The 24,060-nt window shown below is 45.1% G+C and overlaps 2 protein-coding genes across 2 annotated transcripts in view; one reads left to right on the top strand and one right to left on the bottom strand.

Annotated features, from left to right (window-relative positions):
- Positions 1–16,963, bottom strand: part of LOC147456763 (uncharacterized) — a 70,346-nt gene extending 53,383 nt beyond the window's left edge. The window contains exon 1 of the mRNA XM_086511900.1: positions 16,366–16,963. Within this exon, the coding sequence (XP_086368026.1) occupies positions 16,366–16,885 (520 nt within the window). The 5' untranslated portion in view covers positions 16,886–16,963. The remainder of the gene's footprint in view (positions 1–16,365) is intronic.
- A 5,994-nt stretch (positions 16,964–22,957) lies between these two features.
- Positions 22,958–23,419, top strand: LOC147456762 (uncharacterized). Its single transcript, XM_086511893.1, has one exon. The coding sequence runs from the start codon at positions 22,958–22,960 to the stop codon at positions 23,417–23,419; it is 462 nt and encodes a 153-aa protein (XP_086368019.1).
- Positions 23,420–24,060: the final 641 nt, after the last annotated feature.

The raw sequence follows: 24,060 nt of genomic DNA, 5'->3' as shown, positions 1-24,060 counted from the left end.
CTTGCTCATGCTCACGCTCTATGGCTGCCTTTCTTTCTGCTTCTCTTTCTGCTTTTCTTTCTGCGTGTCTGCGATCCATTTCTGCTTTTCTTTCTTTACATTCACGATCAAATTCTGCCACTCTTTCTGCTTGTCTTGCTTCGCGTTCTAACTTCCTTTCCATAAAAATCTGGTCCAAAGCCTCCATAGGAGAGTGCAATCCTTGACATAGATGGAGAAGCGGGAGGGTCAGAAAAACCTCCTGGTGGGGAAAATTCTTCTTCGCCTCTCTCATGCTCATCACTTCCAAGCGAAGTAGCCATTCCGCTTCGAGTGATGACCATCCACTGAAGTCGTGGGTTCTTGTGGGTTCTTGTGGGTTCTTGGGTTCTTGGGTTCATAAGTTCACGAGGAACTTCGGTTCTTGCGGGTCTTGAGTTTCTTGAGGTTCTTGAGAGTCTTGAGGTTCTTGGCGTTTTCTTTCGCTTACAAACCATGTTCGAGAAGGATCTTCTCTTCACCCGAGTTCTACTCTTTTCCGCGGACGCACCTCTTTTCGGCCTTCCGCTCACACCAAGGTTGCTTTTTCCCACCTCACGTCAATTGGCCGGCCGCTGAGTGCACAGTCCGCTCTCAATGAGTGAAAAGAGGCACAAGGGGAGGCTAGACAAGCCCTTCTTTCCTGGGACCCCTGTCACTCTTCAAAAACACGATTAGGAATCGACACGTCCAAGGTAACTTGGGTTCGTGCGACCGCAACAAGCAAAAAAAATACTTGTGATTCTTGTGGTTCTTTCCTTGAGTTATACAAAACATTGCCAAAGCTCTGATACCAATGTAAGGTGCAGCGGAATGAATGTTTGTGTTTTGCTCAAGATGAGTGCTCCAAACTGTGCTCAAGGTTCCTTTTGTTCTTATGGAAGGTAGAGCCTTCCGTTCTTAATGAGAGAATGCTATTATCACAAACAAAGTGAATGGAGTCATGGACACTGTGCGTGCAAGTGTATGAGACTGAGAGATAGAGAGAGAAGAGAGATAGGACACCAGAGACGTTGTAAAACCCTCCTCCGAAGGCCCCACTCTCGTCGGCGAGAGTGGTCTACTTATGATTGCACAAACTGGTACAAACGGTATGCATGAGACTGACGCAAGTCTAGGCTATGTCGGCGATGACGACGGGCATGGCGAGACCGACCTAAGGGCTGAAATCTGCAATCTTTCTACTGCTGTCCAAAAACGCTATGGGCTGAAATCTGCCACTAGTCCAAAATGCTGATGTGGGGGGCTGTTTCTGTGGGTCTTTGTCGTTGAAAATCTGCAGGTCTTAGCGTTGAAAACTGAGGTTTTTTAAGGCTGAAAACTGACGGTCTTTCCGGGCTGAATCTGCTACTCTTTTAGGGCTGAACTTGCAGGCTGCTCATGGCTGAAAAACGCCGCTCATACCTGCTGAAAACGCTAGGCCAAAACTGATGTCGATGATGGCTTTTACTAACGTTAGGGCTGAGTTATTCCGGCGGTGAAGATCTGATGCAAAAACACCAGGATAGGACTTGCTTGGCGATGGTTGCTGATGCAAACGCTAGTGAAACCGGCCTGTTCAATCCAAAAAGGGCGGTAGACTTTACTTCAAACCTTGATTTAGCTTTCACCCATTATTAGTCGTCTATTATACCTGCGCTATAGTGACACAAGAGAGGGGAATGGGATACAGATGCTAGAATGCACCTGTATGAGAAGACCGACACCAGATTGGCCCCTAACTTAGGCGCCCCTTTCAGTATTTCTTTATTGTTTAAAAGAGGGAATAAACGCTATGGTTCTTTCCAAGCTGCCCCGCACAACCTTGGCTGAATTTTGACTGTTTTGGCTTGATTTCGGCAGCATAACTGTACTAGAACCCTTCACAGTCAGTATTCCCACGCATTAAATGACTTTCCCAACGCATACGGGCACTTTGCAAAACCTGGCGAGAATCTGCAGCACGCTGAATTCTCTGTTTTCAGCCCCGAAAATGCGCCAGATCACCTGTACATCGGTCCCCTTGCGTCCCTGAACCTCCTGGGGGTATTAGGGTCCGTTTAGGGCCAAAACCCTAAACCTGCAAAAATACACAGCAGGCTGTAATTCATTGTTTCGGGCTCCGTTTCGCGTGCCGGTCGCATCCGTAGCAAGTCCTCGAGCTCCCGCACCCGTAGGGCTACTTGCCCTTTGAATCGGACGAGATTTCTCGCGTGAAACCTCTCCGAATTCACCTGTACCTGCGGGGGGATTAGCCGCTAGCTAATCCAGTACCTGTGCAAGAGGCTCTTGCCTCGGCAATCGCGCATGAACCCACACAACTGTACATTGGTCAAATGAAGAGCCCACTAGAGGGGCATAACATACTGCCAAAGGGGAGAGAGAGGGCAGTGCGTAGCGTGCAGGGCATCACTCCTGGCACCGCACTGTGCATAAGAGGGAAAGCAAGCACTCCATAGCTCTTAACCTATGACAAAACTGAAAATGAGGCTCTCCCCCTCCTAAATTCAACGCCAACTCTTGTTGCATGAGGCAAGTGCACCAGAAGGTGCCACTTGGCACATTTATAAGCATTTTCCCGTTTCGGGGTTGCCGTCTAAAAATATCCCAACCGGTTGCCCAGTTGACTTCACGGCAGAGTAAGAAAATGTTCCCCTTGTCATTCCGGAGGTAATGACGTCAACACATTTTCAGGTCCCAAAATAGCAGTTCCCTAAATTTTAGGAGATGCTGCCATTGTATCTTTCTAGGTCATCCGACCCTCTTTGTACACTGTGGCCACACCCAGAATTGAAATGTAGCCTCTGTAGCAAAGGATTCCACTTTGGCTAGTCAATGACCCCACTTTGGCTAACCATAGTCTTTGTCCAACCTTAGTGCTCTCTTGCCCTCAGGCCTGGACTCCCTCTGGACAGTTCCACACTAGCTATGCAATGCAGGGCAGTTAGATTTCCCGAGGGGTGTTTCCAAAAAGTGAAAGTAAATAGATAATAAGAAAGAAATCAACAAAAAGGATAGATAGTAGTCACACGCTGGTGACATACCCCCCTCTTGAAATCTCAAACGTCCTCGTTTGCATCTATGTCGTATAGGCTCCTAGTCAACATTGATGTATTCAACACCTGTCGACACATGTACGACACATACATGCTCATTGTCAACCCTGGTGTATTCAACACCTCGTCGACTCATGTATTGCCTGCGTGTGAACCCTGTCCCAATGACATAGTGGTAGCTTCGCACTCTGCCATTGCTTTGAGTCACTAACTTTCCAATGACAAAATGGTAGCTGCACATTTTGCCACTGTCTTATAGTACACGTTGGATCCCATAACATTTTCGAGCATACCCAAACCGACAGTTTAAGAATGCAGTTACACATGTACTCTTCAATAGAAGCAATCACTGTATCCTTGACAAACTGACAAGAAATACTCACTTCTATAGCACTAACCAAACTTTTGGACATTCCATAAGAGCAATTGCCAAACTGACAATCTATACAGCTCTAACATTCATGTAATAGGTATTTGATTTGAGCTCACTTTAAATACCATGTACATCATTTGTTTCAGAAGCCATTGTCACACTGACAATCCATGTAGCTTTGAAACTCAAGGGGTCAAGGTAGGTTGCAAATCGAAGGCTTCCAGGTAAAGTGATAACACAGTTGGTGACTCTGCAAGTTCACCTTCTTCCATCCACTTAGCATCCATTGGTGGATAGTTTCTGAACTTTACCAAGTAACGCCTGGCAACCTTGCCTTTCACTTTCCTTTCTTTGTGTGCCAAAATCTTTTCCGGGACCAAGATCTCGTCAAGTTCCTCGACTTCCGGCTGATCTTCAGCTGGCATATCTTCTGGCACATGACCCACATAGGGTCTGAGAAGACTCACATAAAACGCATTGTGAATCTTCCAACTGTCAGGCAATTTCAGCCTATATGCAACATCACTGATTATGTTGCATACTTGAAAAGGCCCATAGTAACGCATGCTGAGCTTTGGAAACAGTCTTTCCTTGCCCTTCATCTTCTTTAACCTTGCCTTCTCAAAGCGTAAAAGCACCCAATCACCAAGTGAATATACCACTTCACGACAGTGATGATCAGCTGCTTTCTTTTGCTTTGCCTGAGTCTTTTCCAAGGCCACTTTGACCTTCTTGTACATTTCATCCATGTCCTGAACATACTTATCTGCTTCAAATATCTTGTCCTTTGTATGCAGTATGGGAGAAACTTTCTTGCCACCTTCAACTATCTCAAAAGGTGCCTTGCCAGTTGATGAATGCACTGTATTATTGTATGCATACTCCACCAATGGCAAATACTGCTCCCACTTTCCTTTATGCTCTGACACAACACTTCAGCAGATCTATGACAGTAGAATTTGCCTCTTCTAACTGCCCATCTGTTTGAGGATGAAATGACGAAGAGAATTTGAGCATTGTGCCCATATTCTCAAACAAGCCTCTCCAGAACAAACTTGTCATACGTGGATCACGGTCGCTAACAATCGACTGTGGCATGCCATGATACTTGAAAATATTGCTCATAAACAAGCGTGCCATCTGATCTGGCTTTATCTTCTTCCTGACAGGAATAAAATGAGCCTGTTTGCTGAATCTGCAAATGATGGTCCAAATACCATCGTTTCCTGTCTGCGTTCTCGGAAGATCAAAGATAAAATCCATAGCAATACTGATGCACATCCACATGCACAATCTGAAAATGGAACATGGACAACATATTTGCCCATCGCATATGCTTCTCAGATAACTTTGTTTGTGTCAAGAAGTATCGCAAGGTCTGATGATCCGTTTGGACAACGAAATCTGCACCTAGCAGGTAGTGTTTCCAACTTAAGAGCGCATGAATCACAGCCAGTAACTCTTTCTCATAGACCTGCATGGTCATCTCTGGCCCTTGCAAAATTCTGCTCTCATAGGCTACTACCCTGCCATCTTGCATTAGCACTGCACCAATGCTACTACCGCAGGCATCACACTGGACCACAAATGACTTCCTAAGATCTGGCAACACAATGACTGGATCTGAAGTCATCTTTTCCTTTAAGAGATTAAAAGCTGAAATCTCTTTTTGTGTCCATCTAAAGGTGATTGCCTTCTTTTGAAGAGCATGTAAAGGTGAAGCAATCTCAGCGAAATTTCGGATAAACCTTCTGTAATAGGAGCATAGTCCCAAAAAGCTTCGGACATCATGCACCGTCTTCAAATTTGGCCATGACTTGATCGCTTCAACTTTTGCAGGATCCATTCTGACACCATCCTTTGAGACAATGTGTCCCAGAAAGTGGATCTCTTCCAGAAAAAATTCACTTTTCTTTGCATTGATGAGCAACCTATGACTGCGTAACTCTTTGAACACAATGGCCAAGTGATGCCTATGCTCCTCTTCATTCTTTGAGTAGACTATCATGTCATCAAAGAATGTACCAACAAACTGTTGGTGCGGACGGAAAATTCTGTCCATCATCCTATTGAACGTAGCAGGAGCATTTGTAAGACCAAAGGGCATCACTAAAAATTCGTAAAGGCCAAACGTTGTTCTAAAAGCAGTCTTGTGCACATCCTCTGATCTAATGCGGATCTGATGGTACCCACTCTTTAGATCTATCCTGCTAAACATAGCTGCTGCTCCTAATTTGTCCATAATATCATCAATTCTAGGTATAGGGAACCTATTCTTGATGGTATTCTTGTTCAGTGCACGGTAGTCTATTCACATACGCCATGAGCCATCCTTTTTCTGCACCAACAACACTGGAGAACAGAATGGAGATGAACTGGGCTGAATCAGCCCCTTTTCTAACAGCTCCTGTACTTGGCCCATAATCTCTTTCTGCTGAGCCGCACTAACCCTGTACGGAGGCTTATTTGGTGGGCTACTGCCTGGCACCAAATCTATCGCATGGTCCTCGGGTCTCTCTGGCGGTAATTGAGACGGTAATGAATCGGAAAAACAGTCACTGTACTGTTGTAAAAACATTGACCTTTCTTTATCTAGCACAGATAAATTTGATTCATCACAATCTGACACTTCACGTGCAAAAACCAAGTACGCAAAAAGATGCTTTTTCATTACAGAAGTAATAGCAGAAGCTGATACAGTAGAAATAGACTCCCCTTTAAGCTTTACATCCAGAATATGAGTCTTTCCCCTGCTCTGTACAGTGATCTTTTTGTTGTAGGCATCCATGATTCCCTGTACACGAAATAACCAAGGAATACCTAACAACACATCACATCCGTCCAGTGGCATGATGTAAAATTCTTCAGCATCTACATAGGACTGGATATGTAGACGCAACTTTCCAATGATGGGTGTCACAGCCTCTGAATGGCCAGGACATGCCAAACCTGCCTCTGCTGTTTCCCAACTTTGAAGCCAATTCTAGGGAAATGAAGTTGGCTTTGGCACCTGGATCAAAGAAGATAAGCACTGTTTGATCCCTGACCTTTCCCCATGCTCTGCAAAGCTCACTTGCATCTGAATTTGGCTTGTCGCCCACCATATCTGGCACTAGACCAGCCATGGGCTTCTTTCCTTTCCTGTCCTCCTAGTCTTCAGAATCAGCTGGCCTTTTCTTTGTAGGACAGTTGTAAGCAATGTGGCCAGGCTGCTCACATATGAAGCATTTGTTCTCTGTCCTCAGGACCTTCTTTTGCTCTTCTGACTTGCGAGGAAAACGTCTTTTCCATTTCTTTGCTGGTCCCTTTTCTGATTCAGCCGTAGCTTTATCTTTCCCTGCGTTGGCCGACTCCTGAGTCCCTTTAGGAGCCTCATTGGGAACGTGCTTCTTGGCTGAATTTTTCTTGCCTGATCCTGCCTTGACGCTAGTGTTAAATTCACAATCTTCTCCCTTGAGCAAACCATTGCCAGTGTTTGCTACCTCGATGAGCTGCGTCAAAGTAGTGACTTTTGTCTCCGTACAGTACTTTCTCAATCCTTTAGGTAGGCCACAACAGTATTTTTCAATTTGTTCTGTCAATGGCACAAACCTATAGGAAGTTACTGGAAGTAGAGCTTTCCAAAACTTCCGATTGTAATCATCCAGATTTCTGCAAGTGGCAGCATTTAGCTGGTGCCATTCTGTCATGACATCTGCTTCAAAGTCATCAGATAACCATGCTACTGCAAAAATCTGCTTGAAGTAAATCCATGTGGACGGAGCTTGCCCTTGAAGCAATAAAGTTGTCCACCATTGTCCCGCATTCCCTGTCAAGAAAGTGGCTGCCTTGCGGACCTTTGAAGCCTCTGTAAAGTTTCCCCCTGCATAGGCCTTGTCAAACTGCTGGAGGAATGAGAGAGCCTTCTTCCTGTCATCAAACCCTGTAAAGGTCGTGAATGACACACCTTTGCCACCTTCTTTGTACGGAGTTGGCCTCTCCAGCGGCGTTAAATTGTCAAATGGAAGTGACTGAAACATGGGAACACTATTAGGGTTCATCTGTGTTCCTTGGCCGCTATTAACTTGACCTGGAAATGCCATATTTGGCTGTTGATTTGTAATTCCAGCCATACCAAAATTTGCCTGTGGCATCCCAAATTGGCCCTGAGTGCTCTGAATACCCTGGTTGCATACCCATGACACTGTACATGGGGTTAGGCATCATCGTTTGAGCACCCCCAAACACTGTTCCTGGCGTGTAAAACTGATTTCCAGGTGCATGACCAGCCATGCTCTGGAATACGGATCCACCTCCAAAATAGCCAGGGTGTACTGAAGGTGGTGGGAAGACCTGTTGCATAGCCTGTAGGTTGCTTCCCTGCCCATTAGAACCAGCTATAGGCTGCTAAAAGGTGGTGGGCTGAACTGGTACAGCTTGAAAGACTGGCATCTCAGCCACCTGTTCTTGCACCTTAGGCATAGGTTGTGGAGACTTTATCTTCTCCGTCAAGTGTACATGTGTTTCCATTGACTGTGCGGTATGAATCACCTGTGCTCGAGCCTTAACAGGCTTTTGAATATGATCCAGTGACTCAACTTGCTGAGACGGAACACGAGGTTGCAGAAAGGCTAAAAACCTCGGGTTCTGCATTACTTGTGTGAACATAGCCACAGCAGTAGCCAACTGGGTCCTGAATATATCGTCATCTGTCTGTGGTGGTCTTGAGGACTCACCCACTTCATGTGTCTGTTGACCCTGTGAAGAGGAAACCTCTTCAGTCACATCATCTGGTCTGTCAGCCATAATTGCAATTCCTTGTGTCTGGTCTATGATCCCCTGTGTCTTCAAGCCCAAAACTGACCAAGGCTCACTTCTATGGGAAAAAGTGATTTAATCCCGGCGATGGAACCATGAAACAGGCCTGTTCAATCCAAAAAGGGCGGTAGACTTTACTTCAAACCTTGATTTAGCTTTCACCCATTATTAGTCGTCTATTACACCTGCGCTATAGTGACACGAGAGGGGGATGGGATACACATGCTACAATGCACCTGTATGAGAAGACCGACACCAGATTGGCCCCTAACTTAGGCGCCCCTTTCGGTATTTCTTTATTGTTTAAAAGAGGGAATAAACGTTGTGGTTCTTTCCAAGCTGCCCCGCACAACCTTGGCTGAATTTTGAGTGTTCTGGCCTGATTTCGGCAACATAACTGTACTAGAACCCTTCACGGTCGGTATTCCCACGCATTAAATGACTTTCCCAACGCATACGGGCACTTTGCAAAACCTGGCGAGAATCTGCAGCACGCTGAATTCTCTGTTTTCAGCCCCGAAAATGCGCCAGATCACCTGTACATCGGTCCCCTTGCGTCCCTGAACCTCCTGGGGGTATTAGGGTCCGTTTAGGGCCAAAACCCTAAACCTGCAAAAATACACAGCAGGCTGTAATTCACTGTTTCGGGCTCCGTTTCGCGTGCCGGTCGCATCCGTAGCAAGTCCTCGAGCTCCTGCACCCGTAGGGCTACTTGCCCTTTGAATCGGACGAGATTTCTGGCGTGAAACCTCTCCGAATTCACCTGTACCTGCGGGGGGATTAGCCGCTAGCTAATCCAGTACCTATGCAAGAGGCTCTTGCCTCGGCAATCGCGCATGAACCCACACAACTGTACATTGGTCAAATGAAGAGCCCACTAGAGGGGCATAACATACTGCCAAAGGGGAGAGAGAGGGCAGTGCGTAGCGTGCAGGGCATCACTCCTGGCACCGCACTGTGCATAAGAGGGAAAGCAAGCACTCCATAGCTCTTAACCTATGACAAAACTGAAAATGAGGCTCTCCCCCTCCTAAATTCAGCGCCAACTCTTGTTGCATGAGGCAAGTGCACCAGAAGGTGCCACTTGGCACATTTATAAGCATTTTCCCGTTTCGGGGTTGCCGTCTAAAAATATCCCAACCGGTTGCCCAGTTGACCTCACGGCAGAGTAAGAAAATGTTCCCCTTGTCATTCCGGAGGTAATGATGTCAACACATTTTCAGGTCCCAAAATAGCAATTCCCTAAATTTTAGGAGATGCTGCCATTGTATCTTTCTAGGTCATCTGACCCTCTTTGTACACTGTGGCCACACCCAGAATTGAAATGCAGCCTCTGTAGCAAAGGATTCCACTTTGGCTAGTCAATGACCCCACTTTGGCTAACCATAGTCTTTGTCCAACCTTAGTGCTCTCTTGCCCTCAGGCCTGGACTCCCTCTGGACAGTTCCACACTAGCTATGCAATGCAGGGCAGTTAGATTTCCCGAGGGGTGTTTCCAAAAAGTGAAAGTAAATAGATAATAAGAAAGAAATCAACAAAAAGGATAGATAGTAGTCACACGCTGGTGACAGCTAGGGCAAGAGTCTGATGAAGAAAACGCTAGCATGGGGGGAATCTGCTGCTTGGAGTGAAAGTCCATTAAGGGGTCTTGCTGAGAAGTTGCCTGCTTAGCTGGGCTCCTGTTGCCTCTTCTGCCATTTAGTGCTAGTCTAGGTTTGCTTATATACAAACTTACTCAATTTGCCCTACCTACTGTTAGGTGCAGCGGATTGAATATTGTATTTTCTCAAGATTAGTGATCTTTATTGCTCAAGGTTCCTTTAAGTTCTTAGGGAAAGAGAGAGCTTTCCGTCTTATGGAGAGTGCTATGATCACGAACAAAGTGAATGGATTGTGCGTGCAAATGAATGAGACTGAGAGAAGGAGAGAGAAGAGATACAACACCGAGAGGTTGTAAAACCCTCCTCTAAAGGCCCCACTCTCGTCGGCGAGAGTGGTCTACTTTGATTGCACAAAGGTGTACAATGCGAATGCGATGGACTGATGCAAGTTGGACTATGCCGATGACGACGACGGTGATGACGACAACGACTTGATGGCTGAAATCTGTAGGCTTCTAATCGCTGAATTCGGGGACTGTTTCGGTGGCTGAAAATGACTGTTTTGGCTGCGTTTTTATGGCTGAAAATGAGGCAGCATCTGCAACCAACTTTGGGGTGGTTCTGCTACTGTGCATGAGGCTGAAAACGCTGTGGATCTGAGGCGGTTTAGGGCTGAAAACTAAAACGCTGGCTGGTTCTGCCTCCTTGCCAAAACGCTGGCCTGATCTGAATCTGCAAATCAAAAACGCTGATTTGGCTGCTTGGGAAAAACGCTAGCAATGCTGATGAATTCTGCTGGCGATGGCAGTTATCTGCTAGCGCTAGAGTTCTTGTGGTGTTGACGATCCAGGCTAGGCTGAAAACGCCAGATCTTGCGGGTTGGCGAGGATGGGATCTCCAAAAACGCTAAGGTGCTTGAGGGGGTACTGCTGAGAAGTTGCCTGTCGAGCGGGAAGCTCCTGCTGCCTCTTCTGCCAGAGAGTGTGAACTTTGGTTTGCTTATATATTAACTTAGCAAAATTGCCCTACCTACTTTTGTTGGAAAGTCACTTAAAATTAATAAGTGAAAATCCCAATAAATAGGAAAATAGGCTAAATGCACTGGAAAATTCCCCTAACTGATGCTAATGGATTGTGATGGGAAGTCCGATGATCATGCTGTGTGCAACCGGAGGATATACATCTATGCTAAGTGACTGGGCATGCACGGTCTACGAATACTCACAAAAGTGCCAGATCACTGCTAATCTAGACTTAACTGAACTGACTGAACCCTGCTGTGGTGTAGCTTGTCCACGGACACATAGGGTTGGGATGTGTCACGTGACATCCCCTCCTTTTCAAAGTGAGGTACTGGTACCGAACTGTATGGCGTCGAGGGAGATCGCCAACAGCATCCGGAATCCTGGAAGGGACTCTTCGCCAGTCCACTATGATGTGTGGGTCGTGCGGTACTTGAGCTTCATAAAGGTCTACAATGCTTGCTTCTTTGGGCCGCGCAGAAAGCGACACAAAGTCTTCTGAATCTCCTTTCTTGCTTAAACTTCGTCTAGAGTCCTGCTTCTTTCGTCTTCAAGAATCTCCATGGCTGAAAATTCCTAAAACAATCTCCAACACAAAACCATGAACATACCTATTCCATCTAAAGTGAAGGAAAACAATCTTGTCTTCTCTAAAGACTGTGTATGCAATGTCGATGAACATAGAGACGGAGTGACAACCCGTTCATCAAACACATGCAAACAATGCGATCGAATCTTTTCTGTTTGATCAAAATCAATCAACTATGGCAAATCACAATGGAAATACACATGCTTGGTACTCATACAATCATGTGCTCGTTCCAAAACTGTGTCATGCCAAGGAAGAGACATGGAATGTGACTTCCTGACATACAAACTTTTCAAGTTTTCATGAGCAATCCGCATACACTCGTGCTCATCCATGAGAGAAACGTGCTCAACATACAATGTCATGCCTAGGAAAAGGGATCACATAACGATGCTGACTAAAATACAGGAAACCTTCACGAATGAAACACTCGAACAATGCGTGCGTATCAATCATGCGAACACATAATACTTCCTGTGAGGGTTCTTTGGACCAAGGCTCGAGGGCCAAGATCGTTTCTTCGGGATCTATCGAATCTTCTTGTGGAGGATCTGTGGACCTCGACTCGAAAGCCAAGATCGATTCTTGGTGATTGATCGAATCTACAACGAGGTTAGCTTCGCTAGAAAAAGCATCCACTAACACATCATCCTTGTGAACAATCACATCATCTTCATGCAACTCATCATGCTTGTGAGAAATCACATCTTGATCATGCAAATCATCATGCTTGTCATTGTCATCCAAATCATCATGCTTATCATTGTGCTTCAAATCATCATGCTTAGCAATATCATTCAAATCATCATCATGCTTCAAACAATCATACAAATCCTGTGTATCCTGCTTTGGAGAAGAAGAGACGGAGACAGTCTCCTTTCCGTGATTCTGTGCAAAGTACGCCTGTACTTGAGAAAAAAGTCGCAAGAACTCTTTGTTTTGTCAGTCGCTCTGTTCTTGTAGTGCGTTGGTCTCACGTGCTATGGCTGCCATTCTGTCTTGCTACTTACGCTCGATGGTTGCCATATCTTCTTCGTAGGAAATTTTCTTTCTGCTTCTCTTTCTTTGTCCAACTCCTCCATAGGAGTTAGTGAAATCTTTGTCGTAGATGGAAAAGGGGGAGGATCGGAAAAACCTACTGGTGGGGAAAATTCTTCTTCACCTCTCTCATGCTCATCACCTCCAAGCGAAGTATCCATTACGCTTCGAGTGATGATCATTCTGAAGTCGTTGGTTCTTGTGGGTTCTTAAGTTCACGAGGAACTTGGGTTCTTGCGGGTCTTGGGTTCTTAAGTTCACGAGGAACTTGGGCTCTTGAGGGTCTTGGGTTCTGAAGTTCACGAGGAACTTGGGTTCTTGGGGCTCTTGGTTTCTTGAGGTCCTTGATTCGTGAGAATCCTGGATTCTTGGTGTTCTTGAGGTGTTCTTTCGCTTGCAAACCGCGTTTGAGAAGGATCTTCTCTTCACCCGAGTTCTATCCTTTTCTGCGGGCGCACCCCTTGGCGGCCTTGCGCTCACACCAAGGTTTCTTTTTCCCACCTCACGTCGATTGGCCGGCCGCTAAGTGCACGGTCCGCTCTCAATGAGTGAAAAGAGACACAAGGGGAGGCTAGACAAGCCCTTCTTTCTTGGGATTCCTGTCACTCTTCAACAAAACACGATTAGGAATCACCACGACCAAGTAAACTTGGGTTCGTGCGATCGCAACAAGCAAAAAAAAATTCTTGTGGTTCTTGTGGTTCTTTCCTTGAGTAATGCAGAACACTTCCAAAGCTCTGATACCAATGTTAGGTGCAACGGAATGAATGTTGTATTTTCTCAAGATTAGTGATCTTTATTGCTCAAGGTTCCTTTTAGTTCTTAGGGAAAGAGAGAGCTTTCTGTCTTATGGCGAGTGCTATGATCACAAACAAAGTGAATGGATTGTGCGTGCAAATGAATGAGACTGAGAGAAGGAGAGAGAAGAGATACGACACCGAGAGGTTGTAAAACCCTCTTTTGAAGGCCCCACTCTCGTCTGGTCTACTTTGATTGCACACAGGTGTACAATGCGAATGCAATGGACTGATGCAAGTTGGACTATGCCGATGACGACGACGACGACTCGATGGCTGAAATCTGTAGGCTTCTAATCGCTGAATTCAGGGACTGTTTCGGTGGCTGAAAATGACTGTTTTGGCTGCGTTTTTATGGCTGAAAATGGGGCAGCATCTGCAACCAACTTTGGGGTGGTTCTGCTACTGTGCATGAGGCTGAAAACGCTGTGGATCTGAGGCGGTTTAGGGCTGAAAACTAAAATGCTAGCTGGTTCTGCCTCCTTGCCAAAACGCTGGCCCGATCTGAATCTGCAAATCAAAAACGCTGATTTGGCTGCTTGGGAAAAACGCTAGCAATGCTGATGAATTCTGCTGGCGATGGCAGTTATCTGCTAGCGCTAGGGTTCTTGTGGTGTTGACTATCCAGGCTAGGCTGAAAACGCCAGATCTTGCGGGTCGGCGAGGATGGGATCTCCAACACCGCCAAGGTGCTTGAGGGGGTACTGCTGAGAAGTTGCCTATCGAGCAGGAAGCTCTTGCTGCCTCTTCTACCAGAAAGTGTAAACTTTGGTTTGCTTATATATTAACTTAGCAAAATTGCCCTACCTACTTTTGTTGGAAAGTCACTTGAAATTAATAAGTGAAAACCCCAATAAATAGGAAAATAGGCTAAATGCACTGGAAAATTCCCATAACTGATGCTAATGGATTCTGATGGGAATTCAGATGATCATGTTGTGTGCAACCGGAGGACTCGGCATGCACGGTCTACGAATAGACTCACAAAAGTGCCAGATCACTGCTAATCTAGACTTAACTGAACTGACTGAACCCTGCTGTGGTGTAGCTTGTCCACGGACACATAGGGTTGGGATGTGTCACGTGACATCTACTTTCCAACAAAAGTCATTAAAAAATAATAAGTGAAAAATGTCAAAAATAGGTAAAATAGGCTAAATGCACTGGAAAATTCCCCTAACTGATTCTAATGGATTCTGATGAGAATGCTTAGGATCATGTTGTGTGCAACCAGAGGATATGCATCTACACTAAGTGACTGGGCATGCACGGTCTACGAATAGACTCACAAAAGTGCCAAATCACTTCTAATCTAGACTGACTGGACCGACTGAACCTTGATCATGCTGTAGCTGTCCGCGGACACATAGGGTTGGATGTGTCACGGGATGTGTCACGTGACACGAGTTCTACTCTTTTCCGTGGGCGCACCCCTTGGCGGTCTTGCGCTCACACCAAGGTTGCTTTTTCCCACCTCACGTCGATTGGTCGGCCGCTAAGTGCACGGTCCGCTCTCAATGAGTGAAAAGAGGCACAAGGGGAGACTGGACAAGCCCTTCTTTCTTGGGATTCTTGTCGCTCTTCAAAAACACGATTAGGAATCGACACGCCCAAGTGAACTTGGGTTCGTGCGACCGCAACAAGCAAAAAAATTTATGTGGTTCTTGTGTTTCTTTCCTTGAGTGATATAGAACACTGCCAAAGCTCTGATACCAATGTAAGGTGCAACGGAATGAATGTTTGCGCTTTGCTCAAGACGAGTGCTCTGAACTGCGCTAGGTGCTGAAGCTCCAAAACGCTAGGTGCTGATGTCTTTGCTTGGAGGGGATCCACCAAGTTCTTGCTTGAGAAGTTGCCTGCTGAGTTTGGCTCATGTTGCCTCTTCTGCCAAATAGTGCTAGTCTAAGTTTGCTTATATACAAACTTACTCAATTTGCCCTACCTACTTTCTGACAAAAGTCACTTAAAAATAATAAGTGAAAAATGTCAAAAATAGGTAAAATAGCTAAATGCATTGGAAAATTCCCCTGAAGAATTCTGATGGATTCTGATGGGAATGCTTATTATCATGTTGTGTGCAACCACAGGATATGCATCTACACTAAGTGATTGGGCATGTATGGTCTACAAATAGACTAACAAAAGTGCCAGATCACTTCTAATCTAGACTGACTGGACTAACTGAACCCTTGTCGTGCTGTAGCTTGTGTCTGTGTGCTGTAGCTTGTCCACAGACACAGGGTTGGATGTGTCACGTGACACTGACATGTTGCACTGTCCTAAGCTACGCGGCATTGGTGTGTCAAATGCCCATTGGAGTGTTACAACATCAACAACGAGTACAAACCACCTATGCACGAGGGTTGTGAAATGGAAAACTGTATCTAATGGACTTGTCCATAATTGCAGACCCTTATGAACATGCTCACAAAATTGCCAATATTAAATCCCTTGGCGTCAACAAACAACTTGGCTCCAAAAATGTAGTAGTAGCATGTTCGCGTTGCACATAGAGCCAAACATGCCCCCACATCACAAAAAAAATGGTACATGTGAAGTCACCATCCTTAGAATGGGCAACCTCTCAAAGTGAGCCAGCCTCAGCACTTCCCAAGACCTTTAAACAAAGTATAGACTCACAAGGACGGCATAGCCACAAAGAAGCTCTCTCCCTAAATCTAGGTGGACAACCAAGGAGATGACCCTCAAAACTCTAACATCTCCTATCTTCAAGGATTCTGGGTATTGCATGCAACAATCCCTCTTCCTTTCCTTTTCCAATTGCCTTAACAGCATGCGTAGTTTCTTTAAACAAGAGTATGTAGTTTCCTTGCTTCATCCCTTCTAAGAAACATACTAGGTAAGGCAAAATATATATACCTTCGTGAGTTCAGACACAGAGTTCATCCAATAATGCTCTATATTCTGCTGTCATCTTGAGTTAAACAAAAGAATTTGTGTTGATTCTAGCCATGGTTCCCCTCATAGGAGCGGAATCTGTTATTTGTCCCACAAATTTACCACACTACTTATCTTCATACCACAATTCAAAGATAGAAAACTCAGAGTGGGCCAATCCTTAGAGAGATACATACCTCCAACAAGGACAGCATATGCTAAGGTGAGTTTCTGAGAGGCAGACAGTTTCTTCTTGTTCTTGTCCTCTTGACCATCATTCTCAGAATCACCACCATCATTATTGCCTCCTCTACCACCGCCACCTCGAGCACCCGCATTCCCATTGTCCCCTCCATCCTCTTCCAGCTGCTCAACAGAAGCTGAGGGCACAGATTCACTAAGCTGGCTTGCAGCATCCAGTTGGACGCTTAGAGAGCCCGGGGACTGTGAGAATGCCTCCCCCTCTGAATCACTTCCCCCACTGACACTACCGCTGTAGCCATAGTTAGTTTCTGAGTAGTAATCTTCTCCTGTGAGCCTCTCGGGGTCGGCCAAATCAGAGCTCCCCGCACGAATCGAGAAGCCAAACGCACGGATATGGTGCCTCAGAGGCACGCAATGAGCGAGTGCGGGTAATCTACATGCCTGCGTTCGGGGTATGTTTGCTCCCCAAAGTTGGCCCACACTGAACCGCGGACTGCACATCATGCTCGCCATCGTATTAGCACTGTGACGCTGTCGGCTAGTGTCAAATAAAGAAGAGCGCGAAACCCCATAGACTTAAAGCTAGTTCACATGGACGCTTGGTTTGCAGTGCCAACCAGTTGCGATCATTTTAGGTTCATGTGATTAGTTTCCATTCCTAGTCCTGCTCAAGAGGTGGAGCGAGCATAAAACCACAGAAAAAGACAAAGCACTAAAAGCCCAAAAAAATCAGCTTTTTCAATTCGCACACGATGCTGGGAGCTACTGGCTTGACCTCACATGAACAGAGCACCCTCCGGTTGCTGGTTGCAAACAAGTGTTAGGCTTTGGAACCATCTTCAATCCATTGAAAAGTTCCTTCTACATTGTGGGGGGTGGTTGAGGCACACCCCAATGAAAAAATAGCTCCTTATTACCGGTAGAGTTGATTAGCGTCAGTCAACAACTCTACAACAACAAAGGAGGGTATGACACAAGTTTCTTAAGTAATGGACGGTCGGACATCTCTCGTGTGTTCAATCAGGGTAAGAGGCACACCACCTTTACCCCAACAATCTCCCACTTAAAAGCAAATGTTTCAATAAGTGGTACTACTATAGGACCTAGTAGTATGTACAAGAGGTATAGGGAGGAATCTTATCTCAAATGATGCCCATTAGCTCTCTCAAAGTCGATGCATAGCGTCGTATAAGCTCTAGCGATGTGCGAAAGCATATATCCTTGCTAGAATCAGGATGCATATCCTGCAGGTATCTTGTAATGATCTGCACCGCTCCATGATGCATCATGCTAGTGTCAGTCATCACACAACTAGCAACCCCAACTGTAAACGCTCCCATTGCAATTGTTATGTCGGGTCTCGAAAGTAAGAGTTCGTACATGAGAGTCCCAAAGGCTGATGAAATTCGTGCAACCTCTGCTAACATGTCCCTATCAATCGCCTCTGCACTATGTGCAAGCCGTGCACCATCAGGACTAGAAACAAATGGATGCGACAAATCAAGGGTGCTCAACACTACAACCATCCTTGTATCCACATACTATACTCTACATGTCCTGGCAGCACCATATTAACCTCTAGCATGACATGTCAACGAATTTCATATCGCTCATCTCCATGGTAGGAGGCATCTCTGTCCTAAGAGGATCAATTCGTTGTGTCTTGCTAGAGCATGGCCGCTCTAACTCTGTATCTACAGGCATGTCGTGCACAGCACTTTGGAGCTCATCCACGAAAGTACATGTCTGCAAAGTCATTGAGACTGCGTTGTCTCATACATCTGACTGACTGCTCTACTTACCCCAAAATTTATCACCGCCATCGGTGATTGCTCTAGCCATGCACTCAAAGAGCTATCGTGATCGACAGGTCTATCCTTACACCCTGCATGCACACGAGCAAAGTGTCACATTGCTCATCAGCGAAGTATAATCACCTAAACTGTGATGAATGTCTGCATGTCTTACAGAGGCTATGGCTTCTCTGACAACAAGAACGTAGAGAAGAGTCAAACGAGCACCACAATGGCCTCGTGCTATCACAAGCAAACCTTTCCTCATCAAGTAAGACTCGTCAGTCAATGAACATGACACCCATGATCTTAGAGTTGCGGGATGGTGAACAAACTCCTACAAGCATCACGCATGAACAGAACATCATGGAGCACAAGCATACTCCCACTGGCAAAGTGCAAATTAATGTCACCCATACCATGAACACTATTCAGTCTTAGAGTAGAAAACGTGCTAAACCACTCCCTGCAAGGAGTGACATGGCGTAAAGCACTGCTGTCTAACTGCCAATTGTGAGATAAAGCCCCTGCATGTCTAGGTGAACCTGTGGAACTAGGAGTTTCTACCACACTTGTACTCTCAGCAAAACCAATGGAAACCTCCGATGTCTCCAACGCCTCAAACTACATCTCCTCATGTGCCCTAGTTTGTCACAATGCGAACAAACCACATGTCTACGCCTCTGAGATCTGCCCGATACACCAACTTGTGTATTCAATGACGAACTATCACTGCAAGATGTCATAACTGAGCACAAAACAAGATCATCACCACACAAAGTGTAAATGTACTATTCAGAAGAGCATAACCGCTCAACACAATGCAAAGAAAACTAGTTGATCAAACACCTGTCATCAAAACTATGGCAAATATCGCATAAAGCATATAACACTTTGCAAAAAATCAATAACTAATCATGCAAAAATTACGACCACACGCAATGAGAGCACAAGTGAATGACCATCTGCATAGGTACAAGCCAAAACTTGCCTAAAATAGCTCTCTAGCACCTATCTCAAAATGCATAAAAACTGGCAAAAAACTGCAGAGTCTCCTCTGTAATCAAAGCAAAATGTCATCAAAAAACGAGGAAAAAAACTATTCCAAAACACTATGGCACAATGTCAAACACAATGGCAACCGGTCTGGAAATCCCTCGATCGGAATCAATGACATAAAGCTCCCACAATGTCAATACATGATTTATACCTGCTACACAAGACATTGCAAACATGTGAGCTAATCACCAAGCTCGCCCATTGTGGTATCAAGGCATACATGCACTAATCTACCACCTGTAGAGAATACCACACAAGCCCTGAGTGAAACCTGCAATCACAACCTAGATTGCATGAAATCATATGCATAAAACTATTGGGAAAAATCTGCAATATTTTCGATAGTATTTTGACAATCTGATCATAATAACCATACATGCTATAAGCATGCTCAAAACCATGAGCAAATCATGTGCAAAATCCTCACTGAAGGCATACATCATATCCTCCTACTTGAGGGCAAGCTTGCCGCCAATACCACTCTCACACTCAAGAGCAAACCATGCGTGGAATCTTTGATGCATAACAAACATTCATGGGCTGCTATTGTAAAAATTTTAGAGGTCAAAATCAGTCAAATGGACATCACCATTGCGATTGGAGTGTGCCAAAACCCTAGGTTACACTCTAACCTTGCATAAATCACATTCTGCATGCACAAGTTATGCTAAAACATTGTTTTGGAGCCCGAAAAATGAATTGTGGAAATGCAAATCTACATTTTTCCTACAAGTATGGCTGCAAAAAAGGCATGCACACATGCTATACACTCTCCTCTCAAGATTGGGAATGTCCCTCAAGCTTCAACGAGCATAGATCTTGTGGTTGCTCATCAAACTCAAGCTCCCACAGAAAGCAAGCTCAATATAGCCAAAGCTCACTTCTCTTAGCACTGCAACTATCACAAAACCAAATCTCTGATACCACTTTTGAGTGTGCAAAGTAGTGTGTGTGCGGACGGAGAGAGAGAGAGAGAGAGAGAGAGAGAGAGAGAGAGAGAGAGAGAGAGAGAGAGAACACAAGATGTGGGTGGAGCAACTCAATACAATGTGTGTGTGAGAGAGAGATCCCCTTATTCTTCTATCTAAAGAATAAGGTGTGTACAAGTGATGGGCAGTCGGACATCTCCGGAGTGTCCGATCGGGTAAGAGGGACACCGCCTTTACCCCAACACTTTCACAATTGTAGTTACCTTTGAATCCACCCATTTATCCTCCATATAGATCATAGGGATTGGTTTCTGCAATTGTTGAGGACCTCTAAAGGATTAAGTTGCTCGAGGATCATTTTAACATCGTCAAGTTTGTTTTGGTCCTTTGCACTAGAAGATTCTAGTGGCATTGGTTGCTTTAGCTTCACTGAGTCCTTGGGGATGGTCTTGAAGAGATACTAGAGAATTTAGAAACAAGGGGTTTATGGTATTTTACGTAGTCCTTTCCTAGAATCAATTCTTCTTGGGGCTACCCAATCTAATAGCATAGAGACTTCCTCCTATAATTTGAGACCCTATGAAAAATGTTGTCTCCAACCTACCTATAAACTTGTGGGAATATTTTTCCAGATAATGATGGACTTAAAGGGTTTGAGTTTTGCCTCACCTAGAAGGATCTAAATCTTATAAGCTAGCATATTATAAATATATCATCCATTCAATGATGGCGAGCATAGGCATTGAAGCCCATATGCGTCTTTGAGACCAACTAGTCGACTTGTTGGTAGGGTTAAGATTTTACCTTACTCCTTCATTGGTTTTAGAGTAGCTTGCACCGCTTCTTGAGTCTTTGATATCTTTTGGCTAGTAGTTGTTGAATCTTTAGCTTGATGTGATTTTGTCTCTTAAGATGTATCTTGGTTTTATTATTGTCGTTTGATTGGTTTGCATCACTTCATTTTTCCTTATGTGCCTAGAAAGTTGAAGGTGTCACCCTTACAGGTTGTGGAGTTTCACTTTGATTCTCTTGAGCCTCATGAGATAATGGGGTGTAAGGTTGAGGAGGAGGTGTAAGAGAGCTCAAGTGTGGCATGGTGTGTGGTGCAGGTGGGAACTCAAGCAGAGTCTGGGTGCTACGTAAGTGGGAGGAAACATTGCCGCGAGCGCTAGAGTGGGCATCATCGAGGTTGTGGTGGGTTGCGTGTGGTGGCAATCAAGGGCATACATGCGACAGGTAGCACGGCTAAAGGAACGTTGAGCGCAACCATGGAGCCTATAATAGTAGGTGTATCTCAAGAAAATGAGGAGGATGGAGTAGGTGGACTGAGGAATAGTTGTGATTAGGGTGTGCAACACATCCAAGGACTATGGCAGACAAGATGCACAGGTGGCACCCAGACAAGGGTCGCTAACAGCTTGCAGCAGAGGGCAGACTAGAGAGAGCACACATAGGAGTCTACAAAGGCAAGGATGTGGCAAACTAGGTAGGATAAAGAAGCAACTATAAGGTGATGGTGGGGTGGGTCCGCAGTAGCTCCTAGGGCTTAGCAGGTCCATGGGTTTGAGTGGGATGAAGAAACTCAAGAAGCATTTGACAGAGTGAAAGAGATCTTGTGTCAATTTCCAATGGTGTGTCCTCCCAATCAAGAAGACAATTTCTATGTGGCGATGATGGTAGGTAATGTGGCAGAAAGTAGGAAGGAGCTATAAAGCCTATCTACTTTGAAAGCAGGGTGATAAGTCTTGAAGAGGCAGCCTACACTGAAGCAGAGCAGTAGGTCATGGCTTTGGTTTTTGCTTGTAGGAAGTTCAAGGTGCACCTCCTTGTGTGGAGGTTTATGTGTTTATTGCCTGAGGTGGTGTTGCACTTAAAGCCAGTCATAAAGTGGGTAATAGAGCAGCATGAGTTTGAGTTCGAGTTCAAGATCGACCACACTAGTCCATCTCATTTGGAAGACATTTTGGTCAGTAAGGTTGTTGATTTGCCAATTTACCCAAGGGTGGTACGAGATGAAGCCAAGGAGGAGCCATACTTGGTGGGAGCTTTTACCATGTGGTTTGATGGTGTGTACAGGAGGGTGATGCAAAAAGCAGGTGGAGGTGTGGTGATACACGATCCACACGGCAAGGTAATCTTCTCAAAGGCCTATGATCAGAGGATGTCCATACCAACAATGAAGCGGAATATATCGCCCTCCATCTAGGTTTGAAGCAATACATCAAGTACGGCATTTCCAGGTTGGAGGTGAAAGGGGATGCGTTATTGGTCATCAAGAAATTGTTGGGCCAATGGCACGTAAAACGCGATTCCTTGAAGCATTGGTTATTTGCTATAAAGAAGTTGTTGAAGTTCTTTAAGCAAATCTAGTTTAAGCATGTGAAAGGAGAGCAGAACCAAGAGGCGGACCGACTAGCGAGCAATAAGGTCAGGTGCATGTTTCTGGTATATACGTGGCCCCAACCACTTACACAGGTAGGGAGTCATTGAAGGAGGTAAGAGATTTTTTTAGTACAGGGCAATGTCCTAAAGGTTTTTCCAAGATGCATAGGAGGAGGCTAGTGTAGAAAGATTTCAAGTTTACACTGGTAGGTGAAGACCGAATGACCTATGGACGAGACACAATGCTAAGGAGAGTGCTCTATAAAGAAGAGATTAGCTTGGTGTTGGAGCAATGTCACGAGGAAAGTAGACACCGGGGAAAAGATCAGGTGTTGTTTTGAGTATTGAGAGAAGGTTTTTGGTGGCCTTCAGTAGTGAAGGATGTGCACTATTGGTGCAAAATCTCGCACGAATGTGAGATTATGGGAGAAAGGAGTTTGGTTGCAGAGTTGCAGGGAGCCATTATAGCTCAAAATTCTTTTGAGAAGTGGGGTTTGGATGCCATTGGTCCACTCCTTAGGTGTACAAACAATAAGAAATATGTTGTGGTAGCCATCCACTACCTCACCAGGTGGGTCGAGACTAAAGTTGTGAAGGAGGTAAATGCACAGGTTGTAGCTCAGTTTGTTTTGTATAACATCTGTTGTCGTTTTGGAGTGCCATGGGTACTCATTTTTTATAAAGGCCAAGGATTCAGGAGCAAGCTTATGCGGGCATTGGTGGAGAAGTTAAAGATTCAACATCAATTTTCCTCTCCTTACCATCCCCAATGCAATGGTCTTGTGAAGAGTGCCAATGGGCATATCATCAAAATGTTGATGAAGTATATGTACAAGCAGGAGACAGAGTGGGAAATCAATCTAGAGAAGTGTTTGTGGGCATAGAGGACATCCTACAAGGTGGCAAGCAGCTTTACTTCGTTTAAGTTGGTTTATGGTAAGAAGGCGGTGTTGTCGATGTACGTGCACCTAGGTGCTTCAAAGGGTATGTGGCACATCAATGCCACTCCACAGGAGGTCTTACATGATAGGATTGTCAACCTTGAAGCACTACAAATGGATAGAGAAATAGCAACGAACTACTATGTGAAGCAACGGGAGAAGAGAATGGTCAAAGTCAACAAGAGTCTTCCAGATAAAGGAGACCTCGTGATAAAGTACGAAAGCTACTTGGACTTGACCTTTCAGAATAAGTTCAAGAAGAAGTGGATGGGTCCGTACAAGGTGCAGATGGCCTTTCCAAATGTAACATATCAACTAGTAAGAGCCAATGGTAAGCTTCTCAGGCACAAGGTGAATGGTGTGCGGCTCAAATCGTACTTTGATAGAGGAGTAGTGCCTGACTTGCATTAGATTGTAACCAAGGGGGGACGGGGAACCCACCTAAAAACATGCAATGTGTGGAGGAGAAAATCTTTGTACATAGCATGTACATATGGTTATGGTTATATGAGTGCTTTTGGTTACTTGTTTAGTGTGGCAGTTTTTCAAGTTTTGTAAATATGCTTTTGGTCGAACATAATGTT

The sequence above is a fragment of the Adiantum capillus-veneris genome, chromosome 5 (genome assembly GCF_014529385.1).
Source record: "Adiantum capillus-veneris isolate H3 chromosome 5, ASM1452938v2, whole genome shotgun sequence".
In the NCBI taxonomy this organism is placed as follows: Eukaryota; Viridiplantae; Streptophyta; class Polypodiopsida; order Polypodiales; family Pteridaceae; genus Adiantum; species Adiantum capillus-veneris.
The sequence above is the reverse complement of the archived record's forward strand: the minus strand, read 5'-3'. Positions and strand labels throughout refer to the sequence as shown.